The 21,153-nt window shown below is 35.5% G+C and overlaps 1 protein-coding gene across 1 annotated transcript; it reads right to left on the bottom strand.

Annotated features, from left to right (window-relative positions):
• Positions 1–1,655: 1,655 nt before the first annotated feature.
• Positions 1,656–18,883, bottom strand: LOC138314614 (neurogenic differentiation factor 1-like). The gene is made up of 2 exons (XM_069255027.1): positions 18,731–18,883; positions 1,656–5,624 (listed from the first exon to the last, which is right to left on the bottom strand). Exon 2 carries the CDS (start codon positions 5,605–5,607, stop codon positions 4,462–4,464), a length of 1,146 nt encoding a protein of 381 aa, XP_069111128.1. The 5' UTR covers positions 5,608–5,624; positions 18,731–18,883; the 3' UTR covers positions 1,656–4,461.
• Between the last annotated feature and the right edge of the window lie 2,270 nt (positions 18,884–21,153).

The raw sequence follows: 21,153 nt of genomic DNA, 5'->3' as shown, positions 1-21,153 counted from the left end.
TATTCGTGTTTTCTGGTTAAAACAACATTCTGTACACTTATTATGTATTGGATAATGAATTGTAGACACCATTACACAAGAATGGTTTTATGTTTCGAGATTTTCTCAGATGTTGATATAGCAAAAAACGTTGGGGGTCTCAAGTAAGGTCACATAAGACAGGGAGTCGCTACATACAGGGGGTCGCTCAGACAGTCTCGACTGTATAGAATATGTTTATGTCTGATCTACCATACAAGGTTGTTTGATAAAATATACACATTGTATATCACAAGTGATAACATATTTGCTTTGATCCGGTTTTGTGTGAGTGTCCCTGTTTTAACAGATTTAGTAACTCGGGTAATACAGAATGAAGGACACGGTATGTATATAATAGAAATACTACCTACATTAGAGGGTGACAGTGCCTAGTGTCACCACGAGGATATTGCAGTCATTCGAGTTACGACGTCTTGGTAGATGTAGTATTGTTTTGCAGTTTACCTCTCACCGAGTTGATGATCTTACTAGTATTAAAAATTATTTTTGTTGTATTAAGTTAGTACACTGTATAAAGATTCTGTAATAAAATCGTGAGTGAACTGGTGTGTCTCTTGTCATTATTATTTCATTGTTGGGAATGCTAGGAACATTCATGATGTGTTGCACTTATTTCACCTTGACCGATGGACCATTCATCATCATGCGCAGTTTGCAGGTTTGTTTTAAAGTACAGGATAAAATGGACAAACTATTGAAGGAAATAGAGGTCTAATTAATGTAGGAAATGAGAAGAACTTTACAAGTCAGAATAAACAATTATAATAGGTTAATAGTAAATAACACTGCATAAACTGTTTATTGAATGTCCCAATAACATCAGCGTATAACTAAGAGAAAAACACCCGATTCATGAAATAAATGTCAGATAAAATAATATTTAGGTTCATTCAAAAATAAGTGTCCAGCTTTGTTTATAATTCACATACAAATTCGTCATACTTTAAGAAGATGAGGAGAAAGATATCTTTTGTTAAAAAAAACCACAATTTTTAGTTAAGGGTAGTATAAAATATAGCAAGATCAGTAAAACATTTCCCTTTGGGTTTGAATAAAGTTAGCTACTTTGCATATTTGCTGGTCGACCTTGATAAATCATACCCATATCTATTTTTCTCTCTTTTTAATGACATTTTAACCTACCATGTCGGTGCACTAATTCAATATGTTAACATGACGACCTGAGTCAGAGTTTGATCCAAAGGACGCTTTTTCTTATTTCGTGCTGCATGGGAGTGTAGACTTACAAATAATGTTGGCTAAAACCACTGTGTACTCCAGTCTCTACTGGCAGGTTACCAATTCTAACCATCGCATTTTGATTAAAGGCGAATGTTCGTGAATATAACACATCTTTTCATAGTAGCCGCTACTAGACATGTTTCCGCAAAAAAATGGCTTGAAAACTCGCCTGTAATTTACCAATACACTTGCGATGGCGAGAATTGGTCGCTGGTCAGTTAATTTGTATTTGCTTATGTAGGTATAAAATTGACGGATTATTAATTCCCAGCATTGGATATTGTGAAGTGATGTTTATTCAATGTACTATAATATAACCATGTGTATTGATAATCATAACGAAATATTAGTAAACAAAACATCAAAACATATGTTTATGCGACAGTTAGTTTATTCAAAACATTTATAACATTCTATATATGTACATAATATAATTGCATTTCGACAATTGCCATATCAAAATTATTTGACTAGAATAACTTGTAAAAGTACAAGAATAAGTGGTGCTTGGTTAACACCTTTCGTATAGGCACATGTGATTGTAATCATTTAGACACTTTACCTAGTGATTCTATTGTTTTTCTCTCTATCAACCATCGGGCATTTCAATGCTTGATCTATGTAAAACCAACGTCTAGGCCTCTTGATATGTTTCTATTCTGAAACAACAGTTTACCAATTAATTGTCCGTATGAATCTTAAATAATGATTTACGAAACCAGCATATGTGCAATTTATATCTTAGTACAAGGATATGGTGAGGATTAAAAAAAAACACCTCCGTAGACTTTACATGTAGTTATATTCATAACTTATAATTTCTGCAGTACTGGTTTGCACTTAATTGGTCTTTGACCTGTAGTCCAAGGCCACAACACCTTATTCATGTTTGATAGAAAATTATGATGTTTGAAATTAGTATGTGATGCTTTCTGTAAAGGGAAAATGTATTGTTTTCTACATGGAATATTGAATAAAATATTTTCTGAAAAAAGGGTCACAAAACCTACTTCGCAGGTGGGACATAGACGAAAGTAATCAGTAATTATCAGACTGTGTTTATTGGTTTGTAAGTGTTATATTGAATAGAATGCATAGATATTAGTATTGTTTGTTTGATTAATTAAGGTCCTGTTAACAGCCAGGGTCATGTAAGGACGGCCTAAGTGTCTTGTGTGTGCGAGGTAAGGCCAAAACCAATTTTCATTAAAGTCTGAGATAGTTGTTCTGGAGATATGCGGAAAAACTGATAGCACCGTTGAAGTACCATCGATATAGTTATGGCATAACATAAAACTTTTGTCTTGTTTAGCACGATTCATTTGTACAAGTCGGTGAATAAAATACCAAGAAACAATTCCTAATACTAATATAGCCTGTTAAGTGGTCGACATTGAATTTTTAGTACGAGTCTTTATTACCTGTTTTGCTGCACGATTAAAAATAATGCCAAGTGAAAAATAAAGAGTAAGCCGTTTGGGTGTGAGCTAGATGAGTCGAGAATAAAATTATTGCATAACACTTGTGACATACAATACTATGATATAATCTTACAATGGTGACATTTATTATTTCAACGTAAACTGATAACGGCGGTAATTATCTTCCCTAACAAGATGCTGTCCTAATTTCTTTGATAGCACAAATGGTTCATAACAAACACCTTCTTTAAATGCCATGATATTTGAAGTTACAAATATAAATTTACATTCATTCATGATCAGCGTAGTAATAGTAACCGGTATTTTGGTTTGATAATGACGTGGAAAATACACAATAGATGATCAGCAGTGTTATCTACCATGAATAATTCAGAAAACTATTTCAGAGTCTGTCTAAGTGGGCCAATTCACGTCGTTACTGAAATATAATCTTAAAAGGGGATTTAGGGATGTACAATAGTTATTCAGTACTTACTTCCTTGTTGAATCCATAGTGCACATTTAATGTAATACACATCCTTAAATCAATATCACCGGACACGATAAATGATATGTCCTACTAACACTAACTATTTCTGATAAAAGTATTAGACTAAATCTTCAGTGGGATTACCCATCAGTACCACCCAACCGTGTCCAAAAGAGGATGACTAATTGATGATTAGTATTGTGAAATTTAATGATATTAATGTAGAAACAAATGTTTCCCAGACAATATTTCATGTTTAACATAGTTTTAAAAGATTCATAAGGCAGGGCATTATAAACATACAATAAACTTCTAGTAATTTATTAATTAGCTTACTGCTACAGTGTGTCTACACACAGGTACACTTAACATACATCAAATATACGTTTATATTATATTGCTACATGTAAAATCATTATTCAAATATAAATATTTTTTTATATTAAAACATTAATTAATAGAAAGAGGCACATGGTTCATTAAAAGACAGTCAGCTACCAGGGCAATCATTTATGGATGGATTTTGATATGAAATGCTCATTTTGTAAAATATAAACTATTCACACAAATGATTTGATATTCAATACGATGAAATAGATTAAAAATACATATTGCATATGGATACATATTTCATAAAGCACTTATGTTCGTAATTAAATTCTGCTATGTCAATGTATAATTAATTCTATAAACAATCCAACTAATTAAGAATATTGAAGAGAATCAATTGTTTATGACATGAAAATTGTCTGTGAGAATGACTAGAACTATCACGTGACAGAAGGCACGTGCGAAACACTTGTCTCGAGAACTGGAAGTCAGCAGTAAACATGGTGATTCATGTTTCACTATCAATATTTAAATACGCACGCGCTCATTAGCGAGATGATCGGGAAGGTGACCAGAACATGGGAATATATCTGAGCCAATATTTTGTCCAATCAAAACTTCTCCCGTGTCGTGTAATTACATCCGGGTATCACCAGCTCACGAGACGAACTCGTTCCAGCTGTATGCTGAACAATAAACACGTCAAAGTTAACACGCAAATCTAAGAATCATGAATCATTTCCTTTTATGTTAGATCATTGTTACTATATACATTGGTGTATTTATTTCCTCTGATAAAGGATTGCCAATTTTACCCACAATGATTTCTAAGACAACGAATCGAATGTTGATTTTAAACCTATGCATGCTAACGTTATATGTATGACATCAACTGTATTGAGAAAATGTAAATGAACTTTGCGTAATGACGACACATCATCCGGTCACGTCAAATAAATTCGCTGTTGTGTTTATCATGGAGAGATCTGTATCTACATGGGAGTCGGATTGGAACTCGACTAGGTCGTCCAATAACGTGTATGAACTACAGTCCGGAACACTGGGCAAGGGTCCAGCCATGGTATTAGTACTCCCCCCGTACATCCCTGGTGCCAAACCATTACACTGATAATCAACAGAATTGTCACAACGAAGAAAATTGGACGACGTCATAGCTTCAATCTGGAGGGAAGAATTAGCTGTTTGGGCCTGTAAAGGGCTGTTGTTCCGTGGTGCCATGTAGGAGAGAGGCTGGGCGGAAGCATGGATAGGCGACATATTGTTTTGACAGGAAGTGATGGGTTGTCGAGATATGGGGACAGAATGACCCGGCATGGGTGTGCTGTTGACAGGCTGGCTGTAATTGTTCGTTATCTGCTGCATTTGGTAAGGCGTCGAATAAGGCACAGAGGAACTCCCTGTTGAGCAGAGGTCGTACGAATTATTAAAGTAAAACTGATAAGGTTTGGAGAAGGAGGACTCGGGCAGCAGTGTTCGTGGATTAAGGTGAAGACCTCCAGCGACCAGATTCATAGTATTCTGCGACAATCCTTTAGATAGAGCTTTAGCAAACGACACACTGTCTGGTTTCATTCCAGATTTCAAAATTTCGGCCAATGCATATATATAATTACGAGCAAGTCGTAAGGTCTCTATCTTTGACAGTTTTTGTGTTTTGGAGTAACAAGGCACGTGTTCGCGAAGTTCATCCAGCGCGTCATTAAGACCATGCATGCGATTTCTCTCACGTGTATTCGCCTTCACTCGGCGAATTCGAAGTTTCACTACGCGAGCTTTTGTCATTTGCTTCTTTTTAGGCCCACGTTTCTTTGGAACCTTCGGTTCTTGCTCCGCTTTATCTTTTCCTGATTTTTGGTCCTTTGTTGACGACATGCTATCGTCTGAACCTTTTTGCTCCGAGTCACATTCGTCGCTCATTTCATCGAATTCAGATATCTCTTCTTCACCCAGTTCACTTCCGGTCCCATCTAACCTCATGACGTCAGTTCCTGTGCTACTAGCAGTTGCGAAATCGTCCAGGCTCAGGTCACTGTGTTCCTCGTCAGTTAGTCTGATCGGCATCTTATCGTTGATGTGATCTGTAATAGTAAATATATATATAAATTGCTATTGATAACAAATTTATTGGTGTTATTTTGTGCTTTCTTTCGGATTTATACGCATAAATCGTCTTATCGTTAAAACAAATCTGAAAAGAACTTTGAAAAAAAATCGCAGTTCAGTTGTTATCATTTCTTTATAAGTTTTTATTTATTTATTTTTATATCTGTATTCTTGACATTCTGAGTAAATCTATCTTAGGATTGTAACAGATAATATATCACCATATTTGAGTGGTTTTATTTTCAAAATTCACCACAAAAAATGTAATCATGTAATTGTAACCGCTCTAATAGGGTTTTTATAGTTAAATGATGCTAAAAACATGTTTCATCATTAACATACCGTTATTGCCTCAATCTAAACATGGTTTTACGTTGTGCGGTACTTAGCCATTGTTTACAATAACCCTCCCTTTATGTACAATGCTTTTTATCGCTATTAATCAATAATCACTTTCCTCTCACGATTTACAGATTAGCCTAGTGTTTTGTCAGCTTTATCAGCTAATCTTGACAAACACAAATGCCTGCATTTAGGCTATTGTGCTCACATAATGAGTTCATCATGTTCACATAATGATATATATTGGTATAGTGATGTAATTGTGATATTGAACGTGTCGATATTTGCACGTTCTTATTTTCTCTGTTTTTAAAATTTTGATTTATTTATAATGGTATGCTAACTAGCCATAGTTTGCGGGACCGTTCTACACTGTAACACTTCTAAGTAGGTCGGTGGATTTTTCCATAACTCTCTGGTATCTATACAAATCCGAGTGTTCGATGACGTGCCGTACAAATGGCCAGCGATTGATATATGAAAAGTTTTAGGTTGTCTTATATTGATTTTAACCCGCCTAATGGCATTACGACAGTTTCCGATTCGGAAGCACTAAGTCTCATTTACACAAAGTGATAAAAAGCATCAATAAAATGCATGATAATAGAGCTGATAGCGAGCTCGCCACGCCGATAGCAGGTCTAATTGATTAAACTTAAATCCGCAAAACTAATATTCAGTTTATCTAACAGAGTAGGAGTTAGTTATATCGAGGCACGGCAATGTAAGGTGTATGTCGCTCACAGTTTCTCCAACACCGGGAGACGAATTGTAATACATGTACCTTCTCCGTATATAACAACAGGTAAATGGCTGCCCCTTATAACCATTAACAACGCTAAGCTGTTGAGATACTACTAGGCTACAGTAATATGTTCTTTATTACAACATCAGCTACAAAATGTTGATTATCCATGAAATATTAACAAGCTTCTGATACACAAGTTTATGATACAAATGTAATTAATCTCATTATTATTAAATCAAATACATTTCTAATTTCAAACGTGGACTGTTTATATCAGTCCTCGACTATCATTTCTCCATAGCAACATTAACAATATGCTTTTATGTTCCTCTCATCCTTCAAAACGATATAAATACAATAAATCATCTGCCGAGTTAGCTAATTATTAACTATTTTCAATAAAATCGTGGTTACATTATAGTTTCGTTACCTATGTGATTTTCAGAATAACACTACATGTGTATAATGCATTCTATCACCCAAAGCAATGAACTCTATAGCTTGAACGAATGTCAGCCCTCGGGTACTATTGCTTGGAGTTAGTATTTTTTTTATATCTAACCAGACTCTCATACACTTATTGACCGAAAAATCATTAATTACGTTGTTCCGTTACAGATTTTATATAAAAATGCACCAGCTCCACACATTAATCACATTTATTTTTTTCTGAGTGATTTCCCTCTAGTCATCATATCTCAATTGTCTCGGTGCCGTCAGCGTAAGAAGGTAGTACCCAATGAAATCAAACGTCCATTTATTACGGCTCCATAAGGTGTAAGATAGCGGGCTAGATTTACAGCGTTCTCCTTTGTAGTCGCGACTCAGCCATCTGGCCATATTTGTGAACAAATGTGCTGTCGGAACATGCGCAGTCAGTGTTGGAATCACCGTCATCCTGTCCCGGTTATTTTACGTTTCGCTCCATTGAACACGGAGAAGACCATCGTGTTGGGTGTATCAATGCCACAACAGCTCAAGTTTACAAGCGTAGTTTTTGTCTGATAAAATCCGTCACAAAAAGCAATTTTTATTTCTTAGCAATATTCATCCAGATATGTATATTTCTGACACAATATGACCATGTACAATGTTGTGTTCAGTTAAAATTACTAACATGTACAGAAAATTGTTAAATTTAGTAATTTACCAAAAGCAAGTTAACGTATTGTTTGTTGTTTTTTATCATTTGTCGAATTATGTCTTTACACTAACTTAAAATTTAACAATATTGCTATTTTAATAGAAAGGGATATTAACATGTATGGTTAAATTATTACAAGATATTTATAAGTTATATCAATGGGAGGAGTGAATGATTATTTAATTATCATTTGATGACAAAGACGGGGAATTCATAAATGTATTCAAAAGTACTCTTAATCCTATGCATTAAAAACAAGAGATAGACAAAGCTACGCAGCGTTTCAACTGCAGTGTACATTTAGGTGATCCGTTTCTACTACAATACTATAAAATATTATTTCATTGTGAACTTAATCGTTTTGTGTCATTTCCTGGTGGCTGTTACTGAAAAAAAACCAACATCCAAACAACGTTATTTTTTGTCAATCATGGCAATAGGTCCAAAAAGTTATGAACTTATGTTGGACATCAAAAAAATTATAAATCCATAATTTATAAGCTTTTGATAATGACACATCGTTGTTGTATATAGCTTAAACGCATTTTTGTTCATTACTTTCAATTCAATACAATCGGTAAATGTAGCAAAATAATAAATACCATAGAATCAATTGTTGATTATTTAATGTTTATTACCTTCTATTCAATGCAATCGATGAGTGTTGTAAAATGATGAATACCACAGAATCAATCGTAGATTATTTGATTAAAGATCTAACTCAGACGATCGAAGCAGTCTGTAAAACTTGGTCGATCAAAATATACACTGAGCAAAGTGAATATTTAATTCCTGACCAAAGTCCATGACTGTTTGTTTGTGTACACGTAAAATTGTAGAATTAGATGCTAACGCGTTTACATGCTTATTATTAATCAGTTCTTATTATATTTTGTGTCCCTGTATATAAATATTTTGACGATGAATATCTCCTGAACCGCTGGTAATGTGTAAAATGTTGTGTACTCAAGCAAATATAAATAAAAATATGAAAATACTTCGAATGAGTTATAAGATATAGGGCCCTATTTGTAAAGTAAACTGCAGTTGACGTTTGTAGACATAAGTTCAATAGGAATTCAACCAATTTCTTCCGGTTTCCCGTCCTTATCTAATTGATAGACATTTATTGAATACATCCGACGTTCCTGGTAAAATAAAACTCGGATTTGTGTGTTTGGTGTCGGATACTTCCGGAACCGCTGACAAAAGGACTTTTAGGTTTGTGTATTTGGTGCTGAGATTTGCTTCCCGTGTTTTGATAACAAAGTCATTTAAGCATCTTCCAATAATTACCGGCTAATAGAAAATAACACCCCAAAATACACTTCCCTTTCCCGCCTTGATCGCCAACTAAATTAGATTACATATTTGCTTCAATTTATACTCAAGGCACGCGACAGGCACGCGACAACCTTCCCTGTGGTGTCACGTGCCATTTGACAAGGGGGATGTATCCGCAACACATTTCACGCTTCGGCGCAGTTTGATCGACATGTTTAACTTTAAGACCAGAAACGAAATGGCACAGTGTAAAAGATTGGCGAATTAGCTCTATAGTAGGTGAGTGATGCTAGATGTTGATGAAAAAAAAAGACGGAAGGGAAAAAGGTATATTTTCCACCAGCACCTCTATGCATACAAAATAAAATGTTAATTGTAACAAGCTTTTCCATTGTCTTATTATATCATATGTCATCAGCCCATAATGTAAACATTGGTCGCCGTTTATAACGTCGCACTTCATTGTTTGCACAGCAACACAAAACTTTCTAAGAGAAAAGAGTCCACCAATAAAGTTATAATAAAAAAGATTAAATAATAAGGATTCACTTGAATAAATATTCATGTTATCCGGAGACATATTTTTGTGTTTTATCTAACATAAAATATATATACATGTCCATTCAAGTTAATTATAACATTATCAAAATAACTATTCTAAGTGGTCTAAATTGATTCCGACTCTAAAGAACCCGTACAGCTCTTCTAATGTCATTTTCTTTCCCACAAATTTTAATTTCAAACCTCATGCTTAAAAATAATTTCCCAAAAGTTGGACGATTTTTTTCTTTTTCTCTCTCTCTTCTATTTCAAATACATGAATTGTATATAAATAATGTCTTTTTTATGGTCTAAGTTCAAAAAATGAATGAATGACTAACACAATACCACAGTCCATATTTTACTGTATGCCGTTTAACGGTTCTTGGGCTTTTAAAGATACCCGACACCGCGGAATTCGACGCTGGGACAATTGTATACGTCCAGAAATTGGTTTTATTACATTTCCAAGCAAATGACATTTTTTTGTGTTATCCTAAACGATTGGTCACGTGATGAATTTATCGCTCTGTTAATCATTAACTTTGCTGTGGGCCGTCATATCAATTCTACGCATACATTATTAAATAGATTTAGAGAATTAATACAATTACTTATCATGATGAATGGGAAATAGTTTCTCTGCAAATTAGCATTTTCATTCCAAAGTATACATGTAGCTGCACATAATTTACGCATTGGTTATTTGATGAGAATATTTTTTCCAAAAGGAAAACTTATGCAAATTGAATTTCGTCTTGAGCTTTAAGATCGTTAAACATTGTATTTCGCTGTGGTATAACTGTATTTTAACCACTATATATAAGAACGCTTTGTCTTTTGTTTTTTTTAGAAAATGTACTTTCAGAATATAGACTATAAAAATTGTTGTCATGAGCACATGGTACATAATGACTAGGGGTTAACATCATCCCTATCAGTCCCTTCCATAATATTTTTGTTTCGTTTTTTTATCTAAAATCTCTCCATGGGGTTGTATTATTAAGTCACATTGTACCGCAGCTGAAATACAACTTAGTCCATCGAAAAGTATGCTGCTTAAAAGCACACGGATAAAGTTATTATATCCAATATGTCCAGTCACACGTAATCTCAGAAAGTGTATATCTACCAAATCCAGGGGAGTGTGGACGGTTTTATTTTTGTCTGTGACTGTGTACTCCTGATACACTGTTTATTCAATATCCAAAAAAAGGATATCCTCTTCTCCAAAGGGAGATATTTTCCCCGACGCTCGGGGCTGTCTATTCCCACGGTGCTGCCGTTCAATCGCTCGTGCTAGTGACAAGTTCCATCAACTAATAATGCACGCGCACATCAGCTCGCGCAACACATAAAACAACTAGCTGCATATAGCATTTAATTTCAGACGGGTGTATTTTTAAATGCTAATTAGAAAACTCTGATAGTCCAAATTTGCCTACGGCCTCAGTGGAACAATAACACAAATGGCAAGACAATCTTATATCAATTGATATGATTAAATTAGTTTGTTCTCATTCCCCTTACACAAGCTACAGTCGATGACAATCTAATTCTACTCGTGCCGGCTTCGGTGCCCGTCTTCGTTTTCTAAATTAAACGTGACTCCCACCGCGCGTGAAATTACGTCACATGATTTGCTGTAAACGAGGCTCCAGACTTTTGAGCCATCTGTTCATTTTTTCTCCGGCTAAATATAACGGTACCCAGGAGTGAGAGCCAATCTATCAATGTAGCATTTACCACCCAGACAGACATCGACGTAACACACGCCATTTCAGATCAATAAAGTTATTAATCCATTGTCTATGATATCTACCATTGAAAAAATAATGAAGCAACTTGTCCCGACGTCCGGTACTACAGAGTACCACATCAATGTCACCACTCTGCATCCGATCACAGGTATCTCTGCTAATTAATTCGTCAACCTTACTCCTGATATCCCCACACTGGTGTACAGATATGTACAGGTGAATCAGCTTCAGTATCGCCTCTTCAATCAGCTATATACTTTGATTAAACTTATAAAATATTTACAAATGATCTTCGAACAGCGACCTGCCATGTTTGTGTCCCTGTGACTGGGTATGAAACAGGCGATTTTGTGATACAGACACAGTAACTAATTATTAGGGAGACAATTATAGCCCCACATCAAACTTTAACCATGATCACAGGTCCATAATGCCTGTGCCCGATTCCCATGAGGACGCGGGTCGAAGTCTAGGCTGTTCTCAGGGGGCCTGTACTTTAATGGGGGCCGGACATGGGTCACATAACACCCTATACCATGTCATCATCTTTATTTCGTGGGGAAATCGATGTACAGTTAATAATTTACAAGTAGGCAGGTAAGGTACACTTGTTTATGGCGGACTGACTTTAAGATGGTATGGATGACAGTTGTCTATTATGTCTTCGTTATGTTAAAAACACAAAATATTAGTTTCTCTTCCAATCAAGCTTCTACACAGTGCAGTATAGGAACATACGAACACGTTGTTTTCAGTCGATAATACTGTAAAATGATTAGTGATTTTAAACCCTAGTTTCTTTCAAATTGACCCATCATTTTATTTTAGTTATGCGCGATACAAAAAAAACCAGGAATTTGAAAATACACTAATACATGTTTTACAGTGATAATCTACTCACAATTAAAAGTGGTGCTCAAAAGGTTTTCTATAAGTGTTTTTTTCTCTTGCTTGACGCTCAGAATACAGGGAGCTGGACGACTGGTTTGCACGTTGTCAGTATAATGTGACCGGATGGTGTTTTCGGCGGCTTGGTGTTTTCGGCGGCATGCCTCAGCGATTTAGTACTATATAAAGGACAAGAGTTCTACTATACAAGAAGACGCAACACGAATATACCGCAGTCTCCCAAAACACGCACCGCACACTATATACATGCTACACACCGCACATACATTGGAGGCCGCCCTACATAATTTAATCAAACAAACACACAAACTCAAACAAAACTTACACGATTTGAATTGTTCTCATATTGTCAAGACAGAACACAACACAATGCGTGGTTGTAAAAGGCGACTGAATACAGGATCTTCTTCCTAAATGATGCAGTACATGCATGCTAACGTTTCTCTTGACACCGCCGCAGTTTTGACCTTCATGATCAGTTAATCAACAGCATTCGCCATGATCTTGTATGAGGAATACCACAGCCTCTCAAAACATGAAGCATGTGTATGTATACATGCAAATTGCATATCAGGGGAGGCCTTCATTATAATAATCAATAATTGAACTTTGATCTCTGTTTGGTTAAAATTGCGATTTTTTCCATTATTCGGCAAAAAAATACATGCAGATATTTATGTATATATATATTTTTTTCATTTCCCCGTGCAAAGCCATTTCGACACTCTTATCTTCAGACGGAGAAATATCCCTGACGACATTGGGATCCTTTATACTTGGTGTATTGTATTAACATCTTAACCTCCTATTAACTAGAGGGATATAAGAATACATTTATGTACACACTGTGTATGGATGTCTGTGTTTTGGGAGGCTGTGGTGTATGGATGTCTGTGTTTTGGGAGGCTGTGGTGTATGGATGTCTGTGTTTTGGGAGGCTGTGGTGTATGGATGTCTGTGTTTTGGGAGGCTGTGGTGTATGGATGTCTGTGTTTTGGGAGGCTGCAGTATTTTCGTGGTGTGTCTCCTTTTCACAGTTTGGTGCGGTTTGGTTTATTAAATTAGCGTCCTATTAACAGCCAGTGTCATGTAAGGACGGCCTCCCATGTATTTGTTGTGTACCGTATATGTAGTGTGTGGTGCGTGATTCGGGAGACTGCAGTATATTCCTTTTATGGCCTCTTGTATAGTAGAACTGTTCCGCCTTTATCATAGTTCTACATCAATGAAGCATGCCACCGAAGGCACCATGCAAAACACCTCACACGGTCACATTATACTGACAACGGACTAACCAATCATCCCACTTCGGTATGCTGAGCGCTAAGCAGAATCAGAAATTACCTCTTTTAAAGACTTTGGTGTGGAACTCTTACCTTTTTATGGTGCTATTAAAATGTACCTCTCATAAAAGTGTCGCCGAAGACACCGAATAAGCACACGTCCCCCAGACATATGAACAAACCAGTCGTCACAGTCCCTTTATGCTGAACACTAAACAAGAGCAGAAACTAGCACATTTATAGACTATGGGGTGTCTCGAAGGGGTCAGAATCGAACCAATAGGTAGCAGACCAGAGAAGAACAGCCTGGCCCCGGTCTATATTTTCATTAAGTGGGGAGCCCCCGGTTTGAGCCATGCATAAAACATTATTAAAAATCAAATATATTCTGAAATCGGTACATCCAATATGGAGGGTTTGATTTCAGTTTCAATTTTTTCAAAAATGCGTTAAAGATTACAATTCTGGGCTCCTCCGGAAGTGCGTCTTGACCGGAAATGCTAACTTTACTTGAAGGAAAATCCATGGCGCGGGTTTAGGAAAAATAATGAAAAATCCACACAATCGACCTATGAAATAAATTAGCTTATTTTGCCATTGTGATAGAAGTGCTCAATTTAAAGCAGGTCTGAAGAAAAAAATTGAGTACAATTTTCTGCAATTTTAGGCCAAAAATCTTGATATTTTGCAATTTTTCAGGTATTTTTTTGTTGTTACTATGGTATTCACATTATATATATACTTTTGTACAGGTATTTTTTACAGTTAAATGACTATATCTATATTTCTAAGGTATGTGCCTTATTTTCATAGATTTTCCAAATCTACTGTTTTCTGCACCATAGACTATCTCACAGGAACGAGCACTCAACCGAAGGCCAAAAGTGAGGCGGTGTCAAAGCAGAGGTTAGGAAAAAGAAAGTCATTAAGGAAGAAGAGAAAAGAAAATGAGTCGCCTTTTACGATCAGCAGGTACAATTCTAACGCCCGTTGTCAGTATAATTTGACCGGATGGGGTGTGTTCCTTTGTGTCTTGCTTCAGTGATATACATTGTAGAACTATAGAAAGGGCAACAGTTCTACTATACAAGAAGATACAACGCGAATACACCACAGTCTCCGAAAACACTTTTCATAAACTACATGCACGCAACACGCCGCATACTTGGGAGGCCGTCTAATGAAATAAACAAACTCTCGTTACGCTGAGTGCTACACAGAAACTACCACTTTTATAGACTTTGGTGTGTCTCGGCCATGGGACAAAACAGAAACCCAAACGTGGGGACGTGTAAAGGGAGACGTTAGGAAGAAAAAAGGTTAGTTGGGGAGAAGAGAAAAGATAATATCCTAAATTTAGTCGCCTTTTACGATCATGCAATAGGGGCAGCAGGTACGATTCTAACGCTGAACCTGTAGGGTAGACGCACAACCTGATTTATACATGTAGATATGTATAAAATATTCTTATGGAGAACTTTACTTATCAGTCATCTAAGGACCTTAAATTATCAATATCATCTTCGGTGATGTGATGCCGTTATCAATGATTTTTACGCAATGACCCATTAAAAACCATTTTATCTATTGGAGACATTGAGGTACAATGTAATAGAACTTTACAGTTATTCAATTATAGAAATTATGTGGAAAATGCCCTATACATGTGTACATGTATGGTGTCACCAAATAACACGAATGCGTTAGGCCTACTTTGCTGACTTCTAGCACGTGAACGGCACGTGCCTTTTAAGTTTCACACGACTGGACATCTGGTGCATGTCCGCAGTAACATGGTCAAGTGGCCGACTATGTGTAATTCTCGATCTGTCCATGATAGAGCATCAAGACAACTTTTATACCTTCCGGAATGGGAACTATATGGATGCGACATACATTGAACATGACAGATCTTAATGATTTAGAGAGAAGATATTTAAAATTGCAATTTCAGAAAGAAATGCAGTATATAGAGTATGCTCAGTACATGCAACCCGTGAGTACTGAAGAATATCAACTACATTGTATATAGCATTTTGCCCAGTACCAAACAACACCAAATTAAAAGCATTTACTTTAAGTCAATTTGCACTACATAAAAACGCGTGTTCAAACCATGAGAGGGGTTGTCTTTTTGTCTTAATTGGACATGTTTATTTGTCCTAAGATCACTGGCAAATCGCATTAATATTTGTCATGGTTCTTTTTCAAAAGTATGAAAGTCGTCACTGTTGGTCGAAAAAAACTAATGAAGCGACACTTCAAACGTAGCTGGACACTTGAGCGTCATTATCGTCCAGATAACAAGGAACCACAGGACTGCCTCGCACTTGATCGTCAGACCGAATTCCGGATACTTGATTTTACGCCTCTGATTTCAATATTAGTCTTGACCACAGGGAGACTATAAAGGCCGGACCGGACACTGGTACGCATGGCCAAGCGTATGATTAGGGATCGCACCTGCCGCTAATATCGACACTTGATCAAGTGGTCATTGTGAACTTGAATGACCATCAACTGGACACCGCTAAGACAGTGACGGGAAGAATCCCCTTTATTGTCTGTTTGTTCTGGAAACTCTATAATTTAGCTATGTTTATTCCGGATTTTTATTGAAACTTGACAGATAAATGTCCCCGTAAATCATAATAATACACCGGCTCAGCACGCACAATTAACACGGCCTCAGCCTCACGCGTGCCCTGTACTGATCACCGTGATACGGGTCCAGTAAGGCCAGACAGAGCTGTAACGTATCGAGTAGCTTATCGCCTCATATCTACTATAATCCATCTGTACACAAATTACACACAGTTTACATCAATTTCCGATTTGTGTATAAATAAACTCAACCGATAAAAGATAAAAATGACACCCTTTAGTGACAGTGATGACGTCACGAAACAAGCAAAGTCACAAAATACTATTTCTATCATATTTTAGGCAGCATTTTAAAAAGAAACAAACAAAAAAGAAAAAAACCATATATATGATAAACTTGGGAAATAAAATTAACACTTTAAAGTTTATGGGGGTACGTTGTTTGACAATTTGCTTGTTGCAAATTTCTGACAATACGATATGGCAACGTTTCGTTGTCGCGAAAAGTCGTTTATATTGACAGTTTTATTCTTAAAAATAGCCATACTTGATGGATTTCTTAACAAATGAAAACAGTCTAGAAGTGTTTTTTTTCTTTTTTAATTTAAACATACCTTGTGTGCTTCTACAAAGATTGATGTTTTCGTGTTCAAAATTTTGAAAATAAAAATGTACACATTATCGTAAATTTATTTTTGATGTACAAGTGTATAGTTAATTATTTTAAAGAAATACATAATTTACCTCAAATAGCACAGATGCACGTTAGAATATGTTGGTCCTGCTTTTCTCGCGATATGACAACTTTAAACATGAACTGTTTTATATCGGCACACATCCCGTAATGGTGTCTTTTAGATATTCGCCGACCTAGATTGAGTTTTATGATTTATATGTACAGGAAACTTGCGCTTTAATTTTTTCATTTATACTCATTTGTATTTTCTATCCATATGTGTAATACAGGTACGATCGCTAAGCCGAGTACACTTGATGTTGTCACCATGTTTACACAATCTTTTTATTATAACTATTATATTTTCGCGGGCGCACAAAGCTAAAGCGAATGTGGAAAGCGTCGATTTATATACATCGCCAGTTTATGAAGCGATGAACAATTTTAAAATTAAGAGTACACGAGGCTTACAATTAAGAAATCGCTGTTTGCCTCTGAATTGCGCATGTTGAAATGTGAGCTGGAAGTGCGTCATTATATGATTTTCCTACATTTGTCTACGTTGTAGCGTACTATTATTGTCCATGTCATTATTTTAGAATGACAACCAACACACTATATATATTGTACTTTTAAACAATAAACTATTTAGATTGTGTTTTATGTATTGCCGATATTGATGACATAGTTTTTCGCACAAACATTATGCTAGAATTCACTTTCTATAGAAACTGTTGTTCTCGTTTTGGAATCTTTAAAACTGGTATATTAGGCTATGAGGTTAAGATAAGAAAACAGTTTTATATCAACAATCTTAGATGGTGCAGCAAATAAAAGATGCCTTTTTACCACGATGCAGTTTGTCACTAATATTCCTGACTAACAAGATTACAAGCGCAATAGTCTATATGGTAAGACTCTAACTATTTTCCTCATGAGTTTATATCAAGTCGTCACATGAGAAATAAAATTTTTTTTTTTTTTTTATTTCAATAATTTAATATCAACTTCTATTACGTCACATTTAATGAGAAAACACATAGCTGACAATTTTTTTTTATAAGGACAGTATTTAGTTTTTATGTATGCAAATATTAAAATATGATATTGTAGAATAAAAAAAAAATGACCGCGTATTAAATAGATATACAAAACACAGCTATTTAATTGTTGCGGTAAAATATAATTAAACAAAGTGAATTCGTACATACGTTAAACCGTTCCGTGGTACAACTTCTGAAGTTACACACTACCATCTTAATACGTGAAATGTGGAAGGAATCTTTATTTTAGTATTCATAATTAAATTCAGCGCGAAAGCTCATGAAAGAATTTAACCTTAGCATTTCAATGTACTTAAAATAGTGTTGCACAATTACTTCAAACAATATAACATTTATACAAGAAAGAAAATTGTATAGAGTTCATACTATTCAATATTTAATGAAATATAGGAAGACATCGTGAGGTTTCACTTTTTAGTGTACATTTTTGCATTTCACTTCTAGAACACTATGGTCGACACGAGTATTCATTAAAACAGATTTATAAAACAGTTTTCTAAAAAAAAAAGATTTCAGCTGAAAATATTGGGAAAAATCAACAAACACATCAAAAAATGTAATGTTAATATTAAAATGGGGGGTAACACTTCATGTATAATTAGTGAACCGACACAAATTTCGAAAAAGTATTTTCGACAAGCAGTAAAACCTTTTTTTTTTTCAAAATTATAAAAATTGAAAGAAGTAGAAATTACAAAAGAAAAGTAAATAAATATTAATACATTACCTCCGTTGGCCTCTGTCAGACAATACCTCCGTGTATGGCGATGTCCGCCCCAGACTCCCGTACTTGAGTCACCGAGTCTATTTTTTCCATGCAAAATAATTTCTCCCTGGAGAATTTGACGTTCGGAAGATTTTTACACTCTCTTTGACTCACACGCAGAAGAGTTCCAACTTCCGTTTGATCCCATATGTCACTTTTAGCACGTTTATATCACTCCGCGGACGGGACTAATTATTATGCAAATATACATATCACTTGGTGAATGGGATTCTGGGGCCGGAGTTGGGCTACCACATCTGTCGTGGTACTGTTCGTGGTGACGTACCCGCCCCGTAGTCCTGATTGGATGGCTACTCTAGCGAGCAGAATGGTCATGATTTGCTAAATAATCGTTAATTATGCTATAGTCTTGGGTCGCCGCGGATCGTTTCATGCTTTTGTTTGACGAGTAACCCCTAGGATCATGAAGGATCAGAAACCCCTCACCCTTAAAGGTGTACCGTTATAGGGCCACATGGCCTGCTATTTGTTTAACGGGTTCTGGATAATGTGCATAATTAAAACCGTTGGCCATTTGTTAGTTATAAAGATACTACAAAGAAATAATGTGGTAACTAGACAAAAGGTCAGGTTGTAGTATTCTTGTAACCTGAACTGGACTGCTTTGATTAGACGGCCACTGAAAATCACAAAAGTTCATAAATTTATAATAAAGTGGGACAAATACATAATGTAGTACTAATGTAACCGTACTAAGGAAAAATATAATAAAGAAGTGACACTGTTACAACTGTTTCTCTCTTCACATTGTATATTTTTATAATCACATTGATGACTTGTTTATAATTTATTATTTAGATTTTAATTAAAGCACTTAGAGAAGCAATGTTGTGTTAGTAGTGTTTAGCAGTATAAAAAAAACTTATAGTCGGTTATCTTCAGTAATACTCAATAAGCAAATATTATGATATTCAAATTTATTATATTTTGGTGTTATGTTCTAGACACCAGATCGCCTGTTAGAAAGGTATAAATTTCACACTGACATATTTTTGCGTTAAATAATTGTGACAAATCGATTATACGATATAAAACTTGTGCGCAATTTAATTGATATACAGGTGTAACATTTAAAGGACTGGTGTATTTTGGTTATTGCATTGTACTACACTGTACATATATGTAGTTCCCTGGGTTGACCAATTAGACAAAGAGGATTTTGTTAGTTTTTATTTACTATATTGCAATGTTTTTACGGTACCATGGTAAGTACATAAACAGAAGTATTAATTAACACTGAAAACTTAGTATTCATAGAGATTCTCAGAAAAGCTTAATGAGATATCAAAGTAAAATAATAATAACAGAAAACTAAATATTGCGAATCTGTCGGAAATCTATTTTTAAACACAGATGTATCTCGTAAACAAAATCTCGTTTGAAGTTAATTTTGCAAATGGTCACTCAATTCAAATTGTAGAGAGTCTTTCTGATTACGAAATATCTGTTAACTAGATTACGTATGTAGATCACTTCTTTATTCACGTGCTTCAAATTGGCAATAAATACTTAAATAAACATAAACTCAATCTCTGATCACGGACAAAAAGTGCGTCAAAAGCTGCGATGTTAGTTACCAAGCTATTTATGATATTATCAATAAGGGAACAAAAGCAAACACTTGTTTTCCAGCCCTTGTCAATTTCGGTATCACCTAAAGTGGCACGTGCCGAAGTGTTGTTTCCTTGGTAACAGCCACGCCATTGCGCAGTTACGACTAATATTAAAGTGCCTCTGATAGACGGGCATGGCGCTTCCGTATCAAGTGCAGCCTAGTTCACCTATCAAACGATATGAAGATATCAGAATCCTATCGCATATTACATACATGTATCAATATCTGACAGAGTAGAACAAAATGAATGTCCTGACTGATCTAAAGCTTATTGTCCGAATACGCGTGTCGGTGGACTCCGGGAGTTGGACCGGGCGGTGTCCGGCCGAGGTTCTCGTGGGAAGCGAGTCGTAATTACACCATAAATATATTTTGCGGGGGAATGGGAGCAACAAACACGAACGAGATTAGCCAGAAAATAAATTAATATAAAACTGACACAATGCCTGAACGACCTTTCCATTCGGGAACCGGCATAAGTTGCACGTTGTAAGTTTATATTTACTGAAATATCGATTTTCGAAAGAAAACAATTACTTGAAAGTATTGTATAGACAATGAATGCAGACAAGCCCAGTATGAATTAATTATTATAATGAAATATGTATATAAAAATATGCCCGTATGTTGAAGTTGAGTCGGGTATCTTGTAGTTAGGAAATATTGAAGTAAATAAATACAATATTTCTCATATGAACTACATACATGTATATAACCTGATAAAAAGATTTTATACTAGACTTATAGC

This window comes from Argopecten irradians, chromosome 2 (assembly GCF_041381155.1).
Source record: "Argopecten irradians isolate NY chromosome 2, Ai_NY, whole genome shotgun sequence".
Lineage (NCBI taxonomy): Eukaryota > Metazoa > Mollusca > Bivalvia > Pectinida > Pectinidae > Argopecten > Argopecten irradians.
This window is presented reverse-complemented; position numbering and strand designations above follow the sequence as displayed.

Bases quoted from the DNA above. Each gene is read 5' to 3' on its own strand.
- LOC138314614 (XM_069255027.1), bottom strand. From the start codon at position 5,607: ATGCCGATCAGACTAACTGACGAGGAACACAGTGACCTGAGCCTGGAC.